This window comes from Gambusia affinis, linkage group LG01 (genome assembly GCF_019740435.1).
Source record: "Gambusia affinis linkage group LG01, SWU_Gaff_1.0, whole genome shotgun sequence".
Taxonomy (NCBI): Eukaryota; Metazoa; Chordata; class Actinopteri; order Cyprinodontiformes; family Poeciliidae; genus Gambusia; species Gambusia affinis.
The window spans coordinates 19,256,114-19,273,606 of NC_057868.1; the positions used below are offsets into that span (position 1 = coordinate 19,256,114).

Consider the following 17,493-nt stretch of genomic DNA (forward strand, 5'->3'; position numbering starts at 1 on the left):
CCCCAGAACCTTTTGCTGCAACAGCAGTGAGTCCCACACATAAACACACCATTTTTCAGTTGTACTTTTCAATGACCACCGTGTCACACTCAGTGTGATCTCCAAGGCTTTTTAAAAGTGACAGAATGGCATAAAATCTGGAAAACCTTTTCTGCTGTGAAGAGAACCATGACACTATTGCTCCTACTACTCTCCAAACAGTTTTAACCTTGTATTTTCCACGGCGTGGTGACTCTCCTCCTGACTCTGCACATCAACAGCAATGCTACCACCAATGCCAATAAAGTTACCAGCCCTGATGAAAATTCTAAATGACCAAGTTATGCCAATCCAACATATTCCTCCCCCAAGCAAAATCATTATGTAATCCTGCACACATAGCTCTATGTGTTTTACAAGTGATTATCTGAATGGCTGCTACATGATGGGAATACCAGAACTCCCCGAAGGAGTCATTATCAAGACGATTGCAACAGACATTTCAATTCTGCGGTGGAGCGATGCCAATCACAGAAGCAAACCTTAGTCACTCTTCCACAGTACAAGGACTGAAGAGTACATCACCTTCCCATGCATTACCACTGACTTCTTCAATATGCAGGTCTCTTTTCTTACTCAGCATTAATCTGACACTTATCCCAAATGACTTGGTGCAGAGGCACTAACGGCAGAGGAAATGATTTGAGAGGAAGCAGAGACAGAAGCTCTTAATATCTTGGACTGGGAGTCTGGCAGGCTTACACAAGACATTCATCTCTCGCTCTAATCCAACCAGGCTTAGAATAGCTGCAAACTGTAATGCAAGGGTCTGACAGGAGTAAGTGATAAAGGTAGGTACACTGTCTCTCACATTGTAGCTAGATATTAGACTCTAGCCTGACTATTCTTCTGAGCTTCTCAGAGTGTTTCTCTGCTGGCATACCCTCTGTTATTCTTTGCCAACGAGAACAGCATTTATTCTCTGTTTTTTTAAGACATGACTGCTGAAATTTCAACACTCTTATTGGTTTTAGGTTTCAGCCAGTCTTTACCGATGAGTGGAGTTTTTTTGTGAAGGTTGTTCACAGTTAATTCTGGGAAAGCACAATTGTGTCATTTTTGTGTCAAGGATTGTAAAAAATCCTACGCTTAAGTTATTGATAAAGTTATTGATACCTGGTTGTTGACCTGTCAAGAAATTACTATTAAAAATGAAACTACCTCATTGGGGTAATGTGCATTAAGTGATACTGAGGTCAACGCAACTACTTTTCAAAGACGGAAACAAGAAAAGTTTCCATTCGAATAAAGTAGAGTTGGATGAGTCTAAGTAAGTCAGAAAAAGGCTACACGAAAACAGGTGGTCAAAGTGAGGCCCTTTAGTGGCCCTTGGACTGATTTTGTGTGGCCCCCAAGTGGAATTAAAAATCGCTGCAAATCGAACCAGTCCAGCACAGGAGGCTGATGCAGATTGATGCTTTTTATTTGTAGTCAAGGTAAAATTATTACACACATAATTTTCTTATAATGGAAATTACTAAGTACAACACTATGTATTTGTCTTTTTATAACCAAATTTTTATAAGTAGAACCATATTAATTCAGATAAACTGGTATAATGCACCCAAATCAGCTTCTATCAGATTTTTAAAACTTGGCTACATATAGCAAGTAAATGACCTAAATCCTGTTCTTATTCTGAGCATAAATTTGTTCAATTAAATCCAAAAAACATTTCCTACAAGACATAAAATTGGACAACTTTATTTGCTTGATTTTTTTTTGCCCGCAACTACTTTTGGTCCACGTAACACAACGTTTGAAGCCACTTAAATGTCCAAACAGCACAGATGACTGAGCTGAAGAGGAAGGTCATGTAAGACCCAAAGTGAAATTATACTTTAAATCACATATGTCAGAGTCAAGGCCCGCGGGCCACATCCGGCCCGCGGGAAGATTTTCTACGGCCCCTGGGATGATCTTGATTTATTATTAGAACTGGCCCGCAGCAAGCCGGCACCCCATCTGAAAAAATGCGAGATGCACCCCCCCCCGTTCGATCCTCTGTCACCCGTTCGATCCTCACAACGCACCCCCTCACCCGTTCGATCCTCACCCGTTCGATCCTCACCCCCCTCACCCGTTCGATCCTCACAACGCGTTCGATCCTCTGCTTGATCCTCACAACGCGCACCACCCGTTCGATCCTCACAACGCACCCCGTTCGATCCTCTGCGCTCCCGGTCCGCAGGAAATTTACGAAGGCTTGGGCCGGTCCGCTGCACTAGACCAAATGCGTCATTTAAAAAAATCTCAATGAACATTCGATCAGTCCGGCCCTCGGCTTGTAGCTAAATTTTTTATTTGGCCCTCCGTCCATTTGACTTTGACACCCCTGCTTTAAATCTACCTACTCCTTCCGCTGCAGTTCTATTATTTTAATCGATCAAAATAAAGAAATCCAGGACAGAAACTCTTCAAGTTCAAGTTCTATTGTTCTGGGAAAAGTTTTGTCCACTTTCAGTTCCAACATGACTCTGCACTGCTACATAAAACGTACAAAAAGACATAAATTATTGAGTTTGGTGTTGAAGAACGCGATTGTCCTGCAGAATCCTGACCTCAACTTCATAGATGACCTTGACCATGAATGTCAATGTCTGACTTCACAAATGAACCTCTGGGTCAAACATTTCCTAATCGAATAAATAGAATAAAAAATAGAAAGTAACAAAATAGAGTTTTTGTATATTGATAATTAACATGAATAATTATTGTGTAATAATATACATACATTTATCTTTTAAGTCTATTTAATTTTCTCAGGGATGAACCAAATAATTGTATCATAGCTTACAGAAACACTGTGATGCATCAGAATAATCTTAACTTAAAAAAAAAAAAAGCATGAAAACCTAAAAGAAAAAACAGTGCATAAGGAAAGTAATTAACAAGAAAGCCAAGGATTTATTTAGATGAACAGATTTTTAGACTAGATGTTTACTTTACTGCAACAAATGCATCAGAGGAGCTGGCAGGCTGCATGTCTTAAATGCCGAGCTGTCCTCTAGATCCTTCCCACTCTTCCTTTTTCCTCCTCAGCTTGATGGATATTTGTGCAGAGTCCCTCTGTCCCAGTTGCTTTCCTCTTTGTCTAAGTGAGTCTCTTTAGCTTAGGTACATGCTTCAGGGAACAGACAACAAGACAATCAGAATAAACTCCCAGAGATAGCCTGTGAAGCTCTAATGCTGTTAGAGTTCCTCCTTTTCCCTCTGCTTTTTATCTCTGCACTCGCTCCCTATTTTTGTTCTCGTTATTTGCCAACCTTTGAGCCGATACATTTTATAGATAGAAATTGTTTTCCCATAATTTTGCTTATGCCTACGTGAAATAAGACAAATAATGCTTTGTAAATTAATATCTTACATATAAAAGAGCTCATTCTAAGGCAAAACTTTTTAGCGGAAAATGTGAGTTTTTTGGAAATTGTGATTGTGATTCCATTAAGCAGATTAAAATCCGTAATTCAGATCTGCGCAATAATATGATGAACATTAGTAAAGGGCTTGGGTGGCTACTTCCATACAAATCGGCTATTTTTATAGAAGTCGTCATTCTGGAGCCTCTTGAAGTAGAACCTTGTTTTTGAGCTGACACACACAAACAAACCCACACAGGCTCACAGTGGGCGGTCAGGGAAAAAAAAAAAAAAAAAAAAAACTGAGCCTCATCTGATCCTTGGCCAGTTCTACTGGGCTAATAGAGAAGGCTTCAACACTTTTCCCTAACAAGCTCTGCTAGAATGTGCTGATAAGTAACAATAGGGATGATAAAAGGTTTTCAACTTTTCTAAAAGTAGCGAGAAGGAAATGAGCTGTCTAAGAGGTATTTATATCAAAAAAGTTTTTGAAGGATTTTGTAATTAACAAAGAACTAATTGCTTCCACAACCACTCTTGCTCAACTGTTTTCTTAAAACATTTCTTTAAGAAAAAAGAAAAAAAAAAAGAAATCTCCAAAGCCACTATTGGTTTACCTCCATCTAAACATGCTGCCAGTGTTCTCATGCAGCACTTAACCCGACTCAGATGGCTTCCAAAATGTTTTCAACAAACTTCTTCTGACACATACACACACGCCCACACACACAGCATAAAAACAGCCAACAACTTTCCTGAGCTTGTACTCCTCCAGGGATCCTTCTGGACCCAAAATCCAGGTAAAAAGAGAACATTGATGTCACTGCATTTGGGCACAATTTACATGCTGGCATTGATTCTCAAAGGAAGATTTATCGCTACAGAAAATCAAATTATTGCTTCTCAAAATTGTTACTTAAGCTGATCTATTAGCAAACTGAATGGGCTCATAATAAGAACTAACTAAAAGTTTGTGGTTGAGCTCAGTGACGTGATGTCGCAGTATCGTGGTTTACCTGGCGATGCTCCAGTCGGGCTCGATTTTCAGAACTGTGGGGTCTTCGGTGTAGTTAAATCTGACCTCTGGGTTCCGGAGCTCGGCGTCATCGATGTCCACCAGGACTGAAGAACTGCTTGGTGAAAGTACAGCTGGGGTAACGCACACAATCTCTCGTGCATTTCTCCTGAATCGGGAAGATAAAACAAACCAGTAAGGAAAGTTATTTTAAACTGTTAGCAGTTTAAAATAATCAAGGGGGCTGTCTTAAACTCATGTCAAAACAGACACGAAACCAATAAGAGTTGTAATTTATTAAAAAATATAAATGAGGCGTAGTGGTAAGTCTGAATAATAGTTTGGATTGTTCTGTCGTATTTGTGTCATGGCCCAGAAGCAGATTATTACATCTATAAGAACTTCCACCAGCAAAAAAACTGAAAAAAAAAAACAAAACACTTTGAAATTATAAATTATCGCTCACTTGTTGTCACATTGAAAACAACGCCTATGTCATCCCTCCACAAACTGCTCATTGACAGCATTCAACTTTATGACCAGTGGAGTTACCGTATTTTATCACCATGACAGTTTTACTGGAAACCTAGAAAAACTCTGCACACCTTGATCAAATACCAGCATCCCTAACAGCCACTCTTACATTGGTTTGGTGTAGAGTACTTTAAACAGTAAAATAGTATACTAAGTTTCCAGTGTAGGGCCAAAGGAAAAACTCAGAGTGGTGATCATGTGTATTGAGACTTTTAAAAGTTGAGCTGTCATTTCGGTTTGATGGTTCCTGGTTTGCAATGATTGAAACAAAGACAGAAAAGATACGTTAAAGACAGAAGTGACAACTTAGGGGGCATCATACTGTATGTGGAGCCACTAATGTGCTTTAAGAAACCCTTCTTAGTCCGTATCTTGATTTTAACATCTGTCTCACAGATGTCTGAATTTTCCCTTGACGTTTATGTTTATGTTGACAGTTTGTTTACTTAATTTCTGTCTGCAGTCTGATCAGTTCTCTATGTTTTTAAATGACTGGAGCCAGTGGGATTGTAAACAGAACTATTTTCACGCTCAATATTATTGTGTTCCAACTTTTCGTCCTAATGGTTGAGTGTAGTTGTTTTTCTTCCTTGGTGCAGGCTGCACTTTACGACCGGTTACGATCAGATCCACACAGGAGCCAGAAACCCCACAGATTTACATGCAATATTAGAAGGCAGTTCTCCTAATCCAGGATAAGATTTTTAGAATATGTTACTACTGGAAGATGTGGTTTAAAATAAAAATGTAATCATCCATCAATTTAGCAGCAGGCCTGTCGCAATAAACAATAAACAATAAACAATAAATCAATTAATCACACAATACATTAAAATGAGCTAGATAAGAAAATTAGGGAGATAACATTCATTTGTTTGTTTTGGCTGTGTTCTCTCTCCTTCTACCAAAAAGCTTCCCTCTGGTGCTTCGAGTTACTTCTCCCCTCTCGTTTCCTTAGTAACGGCTCAACACACAGCTAAAAACGTCAGATTTCCTCCATGGGACAAGATAGCAACAAACGAACAATTATGAACTTTCCAGATTTGACCGAAATTTCACAAGCAGGAATTACGCTGTTTGCTCAACTGGATGAGGATGAGTGACTGTCGCCTCACTGTGAAAGCTCCACAGAAATGAATAGAGAGGGAGCAACGCTTCCGTCACCGTGTCAGTGACTGGAGACAGTTACCTGTTAAGTTTGTGGTCTCCTACCACAGAGCGTAGCATGAACGCCCCATGTGGAGGAGGGAGCCAGGAAAACGCTGGTTTAACTGGACAGCTGCTGTCTGATAGCACTTTGGATTCAAACCGAATGACGGTGGTGAACCACTGAACCTGTGGAGCGGTTCAGTGTGGGGCGTGGCGGAGGAGGCTTCCCCCTTTTATCCTTGATGCCCCTAGTGCCCTTATATCATATTTTTATTTTATTTTTTATTTTTTATTTGTGTGCACACCATTAATGGCCCAGCAAGATTTATTATCGTGACAGGTCTATCCATCAGCAATGGGAGTGTACCGATATATCCGCTGACCAATAGATCGGTCCAGATTTTTCTAATTTTAGGAGATTTTCAATCGGCCAAACCTTTTATGTTAAGCAAATTTTATCCACTGAGGTCTGAAAATCAACCACAGTCCTCCTGTGTTCTGCCATTAGAGAAGGCTGACTGACAGCCTGACAGACTGAATGTGTCATAAGAAGTCATTTGAGGTGGTTGAGGCTTCTGATGAGGAAGTCTCAAGGATAAAAATATTGCTTTTAGTCAGAAAACACATTCCAGTCCTCCTAAATGAACTGAAGAGTTTCTGAGGAGGGTGATGTCCGAGTTGTCCTCCTGGACCTGTTGCCCTGTACCTTGTTCATTGCCTTCCTACACAATTCCAGTTGACTGTCATCTCCCTTCAGTGCTACACTTTCTAAACCAACTCCAGAGTCGCCACAGAGCGACATCATGTGACTGAGTGAGATGCTTTTCAACCCGAACACGAGGCTTACTGACCTACAGCCATACTGCTTTAAGCAAATTTGTTTAGTTCTTATGTAGAACTAAACAAATTTATACAAAGATGTCAATAATTATACAGAAATGTAAATATAGAACCCAGAACAACCTATTTAAACAATTTATCAGCAAAAAAAGCAACTTAAACACGTTAAAGTTGGATGAAGTGGAATGTTTCAGACATTTTATTACAGCAAAGATGTCGTGACCCTGCTCCCTACGGCAGAGGTGGGCAATCCTGGTCCTGGAGAGCCTGTGTCCTGCAACCCTTAGATCTCTCCCTGGTCCAAGTGCAGTCAGGTTCTCCAGAGTCCTGCTAATGACCTCATTATTTGACTCAGGTGTATTGAAGTAGAGATACACCTAAAAGTTGCAGGAGACCGGCCCTCGAGGCCCCTGCCCTACGGGGTTGTTAACAGCCCACACAACTTCCAGTAAGCTTCGTAGCATAGATAGCATATTACATAAATCATGGCCAAATGTTAGCAATTGGGTAAAATCAGAAGCAATCTTTTATAACTTTCACAAAGTCCACACCTCCAAGCAATGGCTTCTCAATAGCCTAGGGTCCAGATGTGAAGTAAAACATAGAACAAGTGGCTCCTTTTTACCAGGATGTGACTCGATCTTGGACAAGAGGAACACAACAGATGTTTGTGGTTCTGTTAACATATTCAGGCCACCAATGGAAAGATGTAAAGACGTCAAAGTTTTGTTAACTGATGACTGTACCTGTTATTTTTCTGCTCTTTCCAAGGCATTAACAGAGTTATCTTATATGCGATCTTAAGTACATCTCAATCCATTTTTGTCCCATAGGCAAAATAACATTTTGAATTGCAGTCTTAAATACAGTCTTCAGAAGCTACATGATCTAATATGTATTTAGCACAGTTGAGTAGTGGCTGCTTTTCTGGGTCATGATTTCACGGGAGCAGTATGTGTGTAATCTATAAGGATGCCTTAAAGTGTATACGCGCACTTTGATGTAGTGCTGCAGACATTACCACGTCTCTGTACTCTATGGCGGCTGGAGAGGGAAGACGAATGTGTATGAGAAATCAAAAAAAAAAAAAAAAAAAAAAAAAAAAACAGGATGGAGAGTCTTCAACATCGGTCTGTAACCATAGCAACTCCATTCAGAAGAAAAAACCAGAGGGAAAGTATAAGATGAAAAAAAAATAAATAAAAAATTGTCCCAGCAATCTTCACAAGACGCCACAAACACAGTGCCGTGGTTAGGGTGTGACAGATAAAGACAGAGTTGAGGTGAGGGAACAGTTGTTGTGAAGGAGAGTCTGTGGGATTACTGTGAGGAGGCTGCCGCACAGAAGTGGCTGCTGTGACATCAAAGCGAGCATACGCTGGCTTCAATAGAGATTAGCTACGGGAGGCTAATCCATGAATTTGACATGCAAGCAACTGTGGTTATAGTTTGGATTTCTTTTTTTTTTTTTGCTCTTCTTCCTCCATCCAGTAGATTAAGGGGAAAGCTTGTGTGAGTTTGTACAAAGAGATGCAGGGTGTCAAGAGAGCAACAAGCACACACACACACACACACACACACACGCACACACTCAGTGGAAAAAATATCATCTCACACACGCATAAAAAAAAACAAAAAAGCAGCCTAACTTCACACACTGATTACATGCTTACATGTCTTTGTAACGTTTTTATGATAATAACATGTTAGAGGTACACATGGACAAATCTTCAAACGGTGAAACATTATGCAAATATGGTGCTTGGTGTATTCTCTGTATCATCTACAGTTCATCCAGTTTTAGTGAATCAGATGGAAATTACTTTAGGTCATTTTTAAAATAATATAGGAATAATATATTTTTTTTAAATGAATTTGAATTAAAGAAAACATTAAGTAAAAAAAAAAAAAAAAAGACAAACATGCGTCTTACCTCTTAAAATGGCAGGGTTGTGGTCCGATGCTGACAGAAACGGAGCTGCCTGCGTTGAGATAGCTTCCCTCAATGGTGACCCGGGTCCCGCCCGAAATGGGTCCCTGAGACGGCTGGACACGGGTGAAGTATGGAGTCTGGATGAAAGGAAAACCAGAAAGCCGATGCATGGTCGGTCAGTATGAAAGTATTTCAGAAATTCATTCAGACAGTTTCTCGCTTTAGCAATGTTTTGTATCTCATCATAACCAAGATTTTCATAATTTTGCAGTTTCGGAATTGTTTTCATTTTCATTAGTTATGACTTTAGAATTTTTTAAGTTATATTTTAGCTTAGGGCCAGGGTTTTTGAAAAAGCTTAGCTTGTAATTTGAGTCTTTTCATGGAATATATATGTCATATATATATATATATATATATATATATACATATATATATATATATGTGTGGGTGTGTGCGTGTGTGTGTGTGCGCGTGCGTGTGTGTGTTGTATGTATCAACATCCCAGGAACCAATAACAGAAAATGTTACAATTTAAGGCAAATGAATGATTTGGTTCATTTTCGTTAGTTTTGTAAATGCTCAAGACAGTTTTAGTTAGTTTCTCTGTGTCTCTCAAGTCGTTTTTATTTTTATTCCAAGTAACAGAAATGTTTAGTTTTCTTGTAGTTTTCGTTCTTTCATTGGTTTTTGTTTAACGATAATAACCTTGGTTGTAACAAGATACAGAACTTGATCAAATTTATTTTATGTCATAAACACATGGTCATTTTGAACCACTGGAATGGGCCCTTAACACATTTTTCTGTTTTAATCAAGGATTTAAAACATTAAAAACATTTTAATACACACACAACACAAACAGAGGATTCAATATGTGACTGAATCATTAAACCATCATTAAGAGAAACTTGAAGTCCATTTCAGCTGAACTTTTATGAGCAGAGCTGAGTAGAAAGTTTTAATCCAGTTCAGAAATATTCCTGAACAAATAACATCCCAAAGGTGCCGTGGAAGAATTTTCTTACCACAAAGGTGAATGGCCTTGGTGACAGAGCTCTGTAGTCATTGACGCAGGCTCTCACACACACCTCCACCTGAGCTTCTTGAACCCGGTAGCCAGTGGCATCGTTCAGAAGACAAACGATTCTGCAGGGCAAAGTTAGGTAACATTTAATAGTTGCTTCGAAAAGTCAAAGTAACAACATTCAAGCTGAAGGAATAACTGTTACACCCACAGCAGGGGTTGCAGTGCGGCAAGGACCCCATATGATTGGATCCTAATCTGAATCTAAGCGATGCTGGAAGAATGGAAAAGAGCAACGCATGAACCAAACGTGAAAGCAGTTCCAAGGCGACAAGAATAATACGCAGAATAACGGATGCGTGTGAGATATTTGAATTGAGACGCCCTCTATCTCAACATGCATCATTTCCCGACTAACTGCACTTCAGGAAGATTGTTTGATCTGCGTGAACTCAATTCCTCAGCCGTGTAGGACCCTGCAGAGGAGTAAATGTCAGGACAGAAGGATGACAAAAATAAAAAGCAAGGAGCAAAGGCAGTGAGTAACGGGAGAAACACAAACCCGTGTCACTTTTCAACACGGTTCCAGAGTGAGGCGGCGAGTGTGATGGGAAAAATTTTTATGTGCTTCTGGAGTTTAATTTGATGAGGTGACTACAGTTTGCATTTCTAAAAAAAAAACAAACAAACAAAAAAAAAACTCATTTGAATATTCAACCGAAGTACAGCATGACTTTTAACAGGAAGAAAATAAAGATACACAGTTTTCAATAATGTTTTGCAAATAAACATCTGAAAAGTGTGGCCTGCACTTTTACTCGGTATTCCTGGAACCAGCCTAACAATATGAATATGAATCTTTATTCTAAAGCATTGATGTCAACATTATTGTTAGTGCTATCATCCTGCTGGAAGGTGAAGGCTCCTGTTTTTTATTTTTTCAAAGCATTCGCAGAGCATGATGCTGCCATCACCATGTCTCACTATGGAGGCAGTGTCCGGTGCCAGTTTTTATCCACATATCATTTTGATGTACAACATTATATGAAAAATTTTGCATAATCTATCAAAAGCTTAAATATAGACACATGCTGAGTCCCCTGAATGCCTTGAGGCTGTTTGAACTAATTTCTATCAACACTGAATTGAACTGAAAAGAGAAGTATTCCTTTGTCTTCATGATACTGTTTGTGCGCAACAAATATTTTGAAAAATGTGTGTTCCTTTTCTTTCAGATGATATGTTATCATATAATATAGAAATAACGCACATTCCAGTCAGTGGTTTTAATATGAAATAAGGTGAAAACATATTCAATGGTGCAAATATTTTGTGAGTTAGTGTATGTTCTTGTTTTGCCTGTTTTTTTGTTTTTTGTTTTTGTTTGTTTTACAACTGTTAATACCATTTTAATTAATTGATAGTCACAGGTTAAAAACTGTGCACATAATTATCACTGGTCTGTCCATTTTATGTACACCAAGAGGTGGCCAAAACTTTTTCCATAGTTGCCTAAAGTGCTAAGCACTCAAGGATCACACAAATCAGATTTCTTTAGGAGAAGAAAATTTAGAAATAAAGATGCAATATTTCAATCCAAAGAACAAAGTTATCTGATTGTTGGAGAAATGGAATCTCTAAGTCATATGTAATGTGCACCCAAAAGAGCTTTATGCAAAGAAAGTTATACCATTCCTTATTTTTTGGGGTTATTTTTTGCTTTTGACCAAAAAAAAACAACCTTGTAGCTTAGCAACAAGAACTGGTCATAGTTCACTCTTTCTCCCTGCTGTATTAAGTTTAATGGACAGATGTGTCAAAGTCTGATTTTGAGTAAAAGTAATTGAATGGTTGGGGACATAGCGTATACACTATTAAATAAACATGGAAGCAAAAAAAAAAAGGATTAGTAATAGAAAATACTTAACTAAATTACATAGTTTTACTCTTCAGGAGGATTTTAATTATAATTTTAAACTGTCTCTAACTGCATAAACCAGGCAGTCCAAATCTATATCTCTCTTTAACTGCAATCAGGAGACGCACAAAATCATTTCAAGGGCTGTAAATAGACACCAGATTACTGGATATTGTTTATCCTAATGTATTTGTAAAAAAGTGGTGAAGAAATAGTTTTATCTTTTGATTTCTCAAGACTGTGTGACAAATATAGCTGAGTATCATCAGCATAGGAGAGTAAATTTTGTTGTATAGACCTGGGGTGCCCAAAGTGTTCTAGTTCTCTCCCTAGTGGTAACAACCTTTTCAGAATGTCAGTGTTCTTCTTAGGCCTTCTAATGAACCATCATTTGATCCAGGTGCGTTAAACCAGGGAGAGAACTAAAACATGCAGGATGCCGGCCCTCCTGGTCCCACTTTGGGCCCCTGATATAGACTGATAATTCCCACTCAGTGACATCCAAGCACACTTGAGGTTCTCTGACTTGCCTCTCAGCGCTGACATACTCCTGTTCGACGGGGACGCAGGGCACCTTTCCCAAGACCACTCCCATCTGGATGTCTCGGAACTGTAGGCCCAGGTTTTCCCCCCAGATCGTCAACCTGGTGCCCCCTTGACGAGGTCCGGTTTCTGGGAACAACTAGATCAACAGGAATGTATGAGAGAGACACGAGAAAGAATGAAGGAGGTGGTTATGGAAGGGATGCACTGATTCATTGTTTCACTTCTCATTCTGATATAAACTGAGGTTTGGTGTCGGCCAAAACCAATCTGGTGCAGAAAAACAGTCTGATTTGAATCATTTATTTTTTAAACACAAACATAAATCTACAGAATTACAAATTTATTAAATAACTCTGCACCATTACAGCACACTGAGGTACATCAATGGCTTCACAAGATTAATCAAACATGAAAAAAGCAGCTTTAATTTGAACAGTCAGTGCAATTAGGGGTTTAGCAGCCAATGTAAAAGAAATAACAAACTGACAAGAACAACAGGTTGACTATCTTAGTCAAACATGTAAAAAATAAACTGAAACAAACTTTCTTTCAAATGCTTCAGAAAGAGCATTTAGGAATTCTAAAAGTAATATAACATACATAATAAAACATGACAGCTTTGAGCAAAATGTATAGAATTAGACTGAATAGATATGTGCTTATGGATTGGGAATATTATGACCAATACCTAATCTAGAAATTTTGTCAATACTGGAACTGATACAGATATTAATATTGGATCAGTGCAGCTTTAGTTATGGAGGAACTGAGTGCACGTTTTGAACAGTTCCTTTCCACTCAAACAAACAAAACTAGCAGAGCATCAGATACTGTAGGTACACACTGCTATTAATGAAGAAAAATCACCTTTTTGACAGCGAAAAAACAAAAACAAGGCGGCGCAGAAAGTGCAAGATAAAAAAAAAAAAAGGGTTCACCAAAACACACAGAATCAAACTGCAGTCATCTCGGTTTGATTGAAACTTATTACGCCGCCTTGGCTTCATCGACTAGGCTGTGGTGGCGCAGCGCTCAGTTGCATCGACAAACCATAATGTGATTTATCTAGCTAGATTATGGTGCGTAACGGGGACAGGTGTGGTGTGACAAAACAAATATGGTGACTGATGAACGGCGCTTGTCACGAACACGCACAAACACACAATTTCAGCAAAAACCTGCGTACACAAACCCAGCCCCTAACGAGCATTATGAGGTAATTATGTGTAATCGTCCCAATGCCCTGTTCTGCTGCCATACTTGGCTGAGCAGGCTCTGCAACGAGCAGCGTGGAATCTTTTTTAGACCCTGAGAAAACCAACCCACAGAGCTGGAGAACCGTGGACTGGTTTCACTAGGAATGTGTTTCTCCAAAAGAGAAACTTGTGAAGATTTGAGCAGAAATAGCCAGCTGAGATCCAAAATTAGAAAAAACGAGTCATGCAATGTTGGCTCTTCAACAAACCATCTGCAGCAGCTGGAGGTTAATTGTCTTGTTTGGAAGCAAAAGGCAAGTTCTTTACAGAGGGAGGGAAATTATTTAATCAGATTTCAACCTAAGGTACAATTTAAATCCTTTTCCATGATAATATATTTATATATTTTAAATGTATTGTGTCAGATATCCAGAAGTACAGAGTAGAATTAGGGCCACTAAAGAAAAATAAAATACCTTTTTATCAACAGAAAAAATTCAAATCAGAAAACAAGTCCTAATTTTGACATTTTTCTTTGATTTGATCTCAACAAATTGAAGTCAGAATTTTGTATTTAAAGTCAATTGTAGAAAAAAATGTCAGATTTCTGAAAGAAAAGTAAAAAAAAAAAGTGGCCCTAATACTCTTTCATACAACAGTATAACTAAAATAAAGGTAAAATTTATGTTTTTTTGGGGGGTTTTTTGTTTTGTTTTTACAAAACACCCTCACATCTATTGGCAGAAGCTGTGTAAAACAATAAATAAAAATCATATAGTAGAATAACCTTAAATTAAAAATGTTGCAAAAATATCTTTATTTAAAGAAAATATTTGTTTTAATGTGAAAATGAATACCATGTTTCAATCCAAATGTAAATGAATATATATAATTAATTGTCTGGTCTGGCTACTGGCTTTCTGGGGAACTACTGACGTAAAGGAGATAATAATCTCATGTTTCAATGAACTTATAGCTTATAGCGTCAGTTTCCTTTCAAATGAGGCTGTAATCACATCAAAAGAAGAGAAACACCACATATGGATAAACATACCTTTAAAAATGAATATGAACAGCCTGTTATTGAGTGAATTGAAAAAACCTCGCTGTAAAAGCTTCTCTCTTGAGGAGAGAAGAAAAGACAACATTACCTTTGGCAGCATTACACTACAAACCCATGCAGGAGTCAATAGAGGTAGAGAATGGACAGATAAAGGGTGTATGTTAATACGCCTAGCAAAGACTGATGATGATGATCAAGGTAGAAAAAATGGATTCTGTCCATGAAAAACAAACAAAAAAAACCACATAGAATGGAGGGAACTAAGCGGAAATACCACGGCTCAGGCAAGGAGAATCGCGGTGGAAAATTCTGCCCCAGTATTTGGAAGCTGACTCACTTTGGAACCTCAGGCGCCAGCAGAGCCTCAGCACTCTGGTTCCACAAACACAATAGCTGGTAAACACTGACCAGAGCGAGTAGCCATCAAGCTCCAGGGTGCAAATATGGACAACAGATGTCGGGGTGTGGAAATGGGGGCTCCAGATGGGTTTGTAAGGGAGACACTGTGACACCACGAAACACAACATCAGCTAGCCACCGAGCCCTGGGACACATAAACACTGGCAGCGCCTCAGACAGGCAGGCAACACAGGAAGAGAAATAACCACCACGCTTTCAAAGGGATTTCCACCATTATCTGAGAGTGGACCACAAAGAGGAGGAACACGAGTGTTTGGAAGATACAGAAGCTATACTACGTTCCATATTTACTCTATCTACTGTAGGTCATCCAAATCTGATTTTGTCTCCCTTCACAATCATATTTATAAGAGAGAGAGAGAGCTGCACAGAGAACAGCTGAAACGTTGGACATTCAAACCAACCGTTCTGCAAAACAAATCTTTCTTTACGTTTTGTTGTACCACAATTATAATCTGACTTCATTGAGTCAAATTAAAATAGAGAATAGCTAGGCTAACATTAGTCTATGCATGGTTGTAATAAACAAGAAGAGTGTTGCAAACTTTTTTACAGTCCAGTTTTGTTTTTCAGTTCAACGAGATAAAGAAGACTTATGGTGGTTGCAGTGAACTCTTTGTCTTATCGCATTGAAGTAGTTTGACCAAAACTTCACTTAAACAACGTAGGCCTGAAACAGATTAACTGACTAATCAAATCAAACTTGGCCTGGACTCCAGACCAGGCTAAAATGGATTAAATAGGTAACTTATTATACACTACAGATTATACAAATTAGACAGTTAAAAGTTGTGATATTGATGTTATGAAGAAGAGTACTACAGAGGGAATCACCCACAGACGTGTGATGGTCAGTAAAGTTTTTCTCATTTTGACTTATTTTTGTGTTCTTCTATAAATCCATTCTGAAAGTCATAACAGGGACAAAGACATGGAGGAAAACAATCCACAAACAAAAAGAAAGAAAAAAAGACTTCAATAAACCTGAGTTCCAGGAGGGTTGCACAAAAAACACGCATGAAAGACAGTTAAAATGAAAAATAAAAAAATGGTATCAAACCCAAACAAAGTTTTTTATGAGGCTGCCTCCAGAGGAGCAGTTTGATGTAACCGCGTGTAATCTGTGCCAAGGGCAGGCACAAGGTCCCAACTAATATGAGTGTTATAATAGCAGCACATTAAAATAGGGCAGCTTTCATTCTGGGTTCAGGACACGTAGGGTTTTTGTGACCACAGGGACTTCAACAAAGGGAGCTGATGCAACGTCCTTTCAAGATTCCCAGGCCTTGGATCTCCACAGGTGACATTACAGTCTTCTTGAACCGACAAGACAAAGATGTGGTGCTCAGAAACAGACGGGAAGCTTTTCTTTGCAGTGGATTTTAGATTTTCAGAAGTGGAGCCATTGTGAACAGGGTTGTGTATTTTAGCAGTAGCTGGTTGATGGCATTTGAGAGATCTTCCAAATGGTCAATGACGGTAAGCGTACAGCCAAAGTGACTATAACAGTGAAGTCAATCCTCTAGAGTCTAGAGGATTTGTGAAAAGGTCGCAGAGGGCATCAGGAAGTGAGAGAAGAGATCTACAAACCCGACTCAGAATGGGCCAGAACTCCAGGAAACTACTGTGAGAAGCTTTAAGAGGGAAACCCAAAATGCTTGACCCAAGTTGTACAGATCAAAGGCAATGCTAAAAACTACTGAAGTACTGAGGACATGTATGTCAACTTCAGATTTTGAAGACATTATTAAAGAAGTCTCTGACTTATTCTCACACTTATTATTGGTGCATTTAGCAGATAGAAATAATTTTGGTCATTTTAACTGACCCAAAACAAGAGAAGAAGGTGAAAAAAAAGGTGCATGTCTTTTTTTTTTGTCATTGTATGAAAACTTCTGGTTTCAACTCTGTTCAATGGGGGACCAAAGTGGCAACATTTATTACACTTTCAGTTGGTGTGGTTCACTTCACACTGCACTGAGCCAAACCTGAGCATGAAGACCTCTGAAGAAGATGTGGGGGTTAACTTCATCCTTCATGAGGTGTAAACAGAAATCAAGTGACATCAAATTTTAGCAGTTTTTTTTTTTTATTATTTTGTCTTTGGCTAAAGATAATGAGCCATTTCACCCATTAGACCTGTATTTGCATATTTATTTAGGTTGTATTTACCCAGAATGCTCTGTGTTATATACACATTGAAACCACATCAGAGTTCACCCCAACCAAATTGAAACTGAGGTTTGTAGTTGGAGCAGAGCTTCCTTTTTATACCAGAACAGTTACACTCAGATTCCCCAAATTAACTGGACTTTCTAGGCAAATGAACTAGAGTTTGATTAAAGCAGACCCAAAAGAAGTACTAGATGTGCATTCAGGGTGATGTGAATGCACACATAGATCCACTACCATGTTTATCTGTGAGAATAGTGAGTAATGTGATGTTTTTGCCAC

At 38.8% G+C, this 17,493-nt stretch overlaps 1 protein-coding gene across 1 annotated transcript in view; it reads right to left on the reverse strand.

The window, feature by feature from the left end:
- LOC122840476 (plexin-A1-like) overlaps positions 1-17,493 on the reverse strand; it is a 124,080-nt gene that overhangs the window by 58,286 nt on the left and 48,301 nt on the right. The window contains exons 9-14 of the mRNA XM_044136879.1: positions 14,957-15,122; positions 13,553-13,668; positions 12,345-12,496; positions 9,898-10,018; positions 8,870-9,006; positions 4,415-4,582 (exon numbers count right to left, since the gene is read on the reverse strand). Coding sequence (XP_043992814.1) covers positions 4,415-4,582; positions 8,870-9,006; positions 9,898-10,018; positions 12,345-12,496; positions 13,553-13,668; positions 14,957-15,122 — 860 coding nt within the window. The remainder of the gene's footprint in view (positions 1-4,414; positions 4,583-8,869; positions 9,007-9,897; positions 10,019-12,344; positions 12,497-13,552; positions 13,669-14,956; positions 15,123-17,493) is intronic.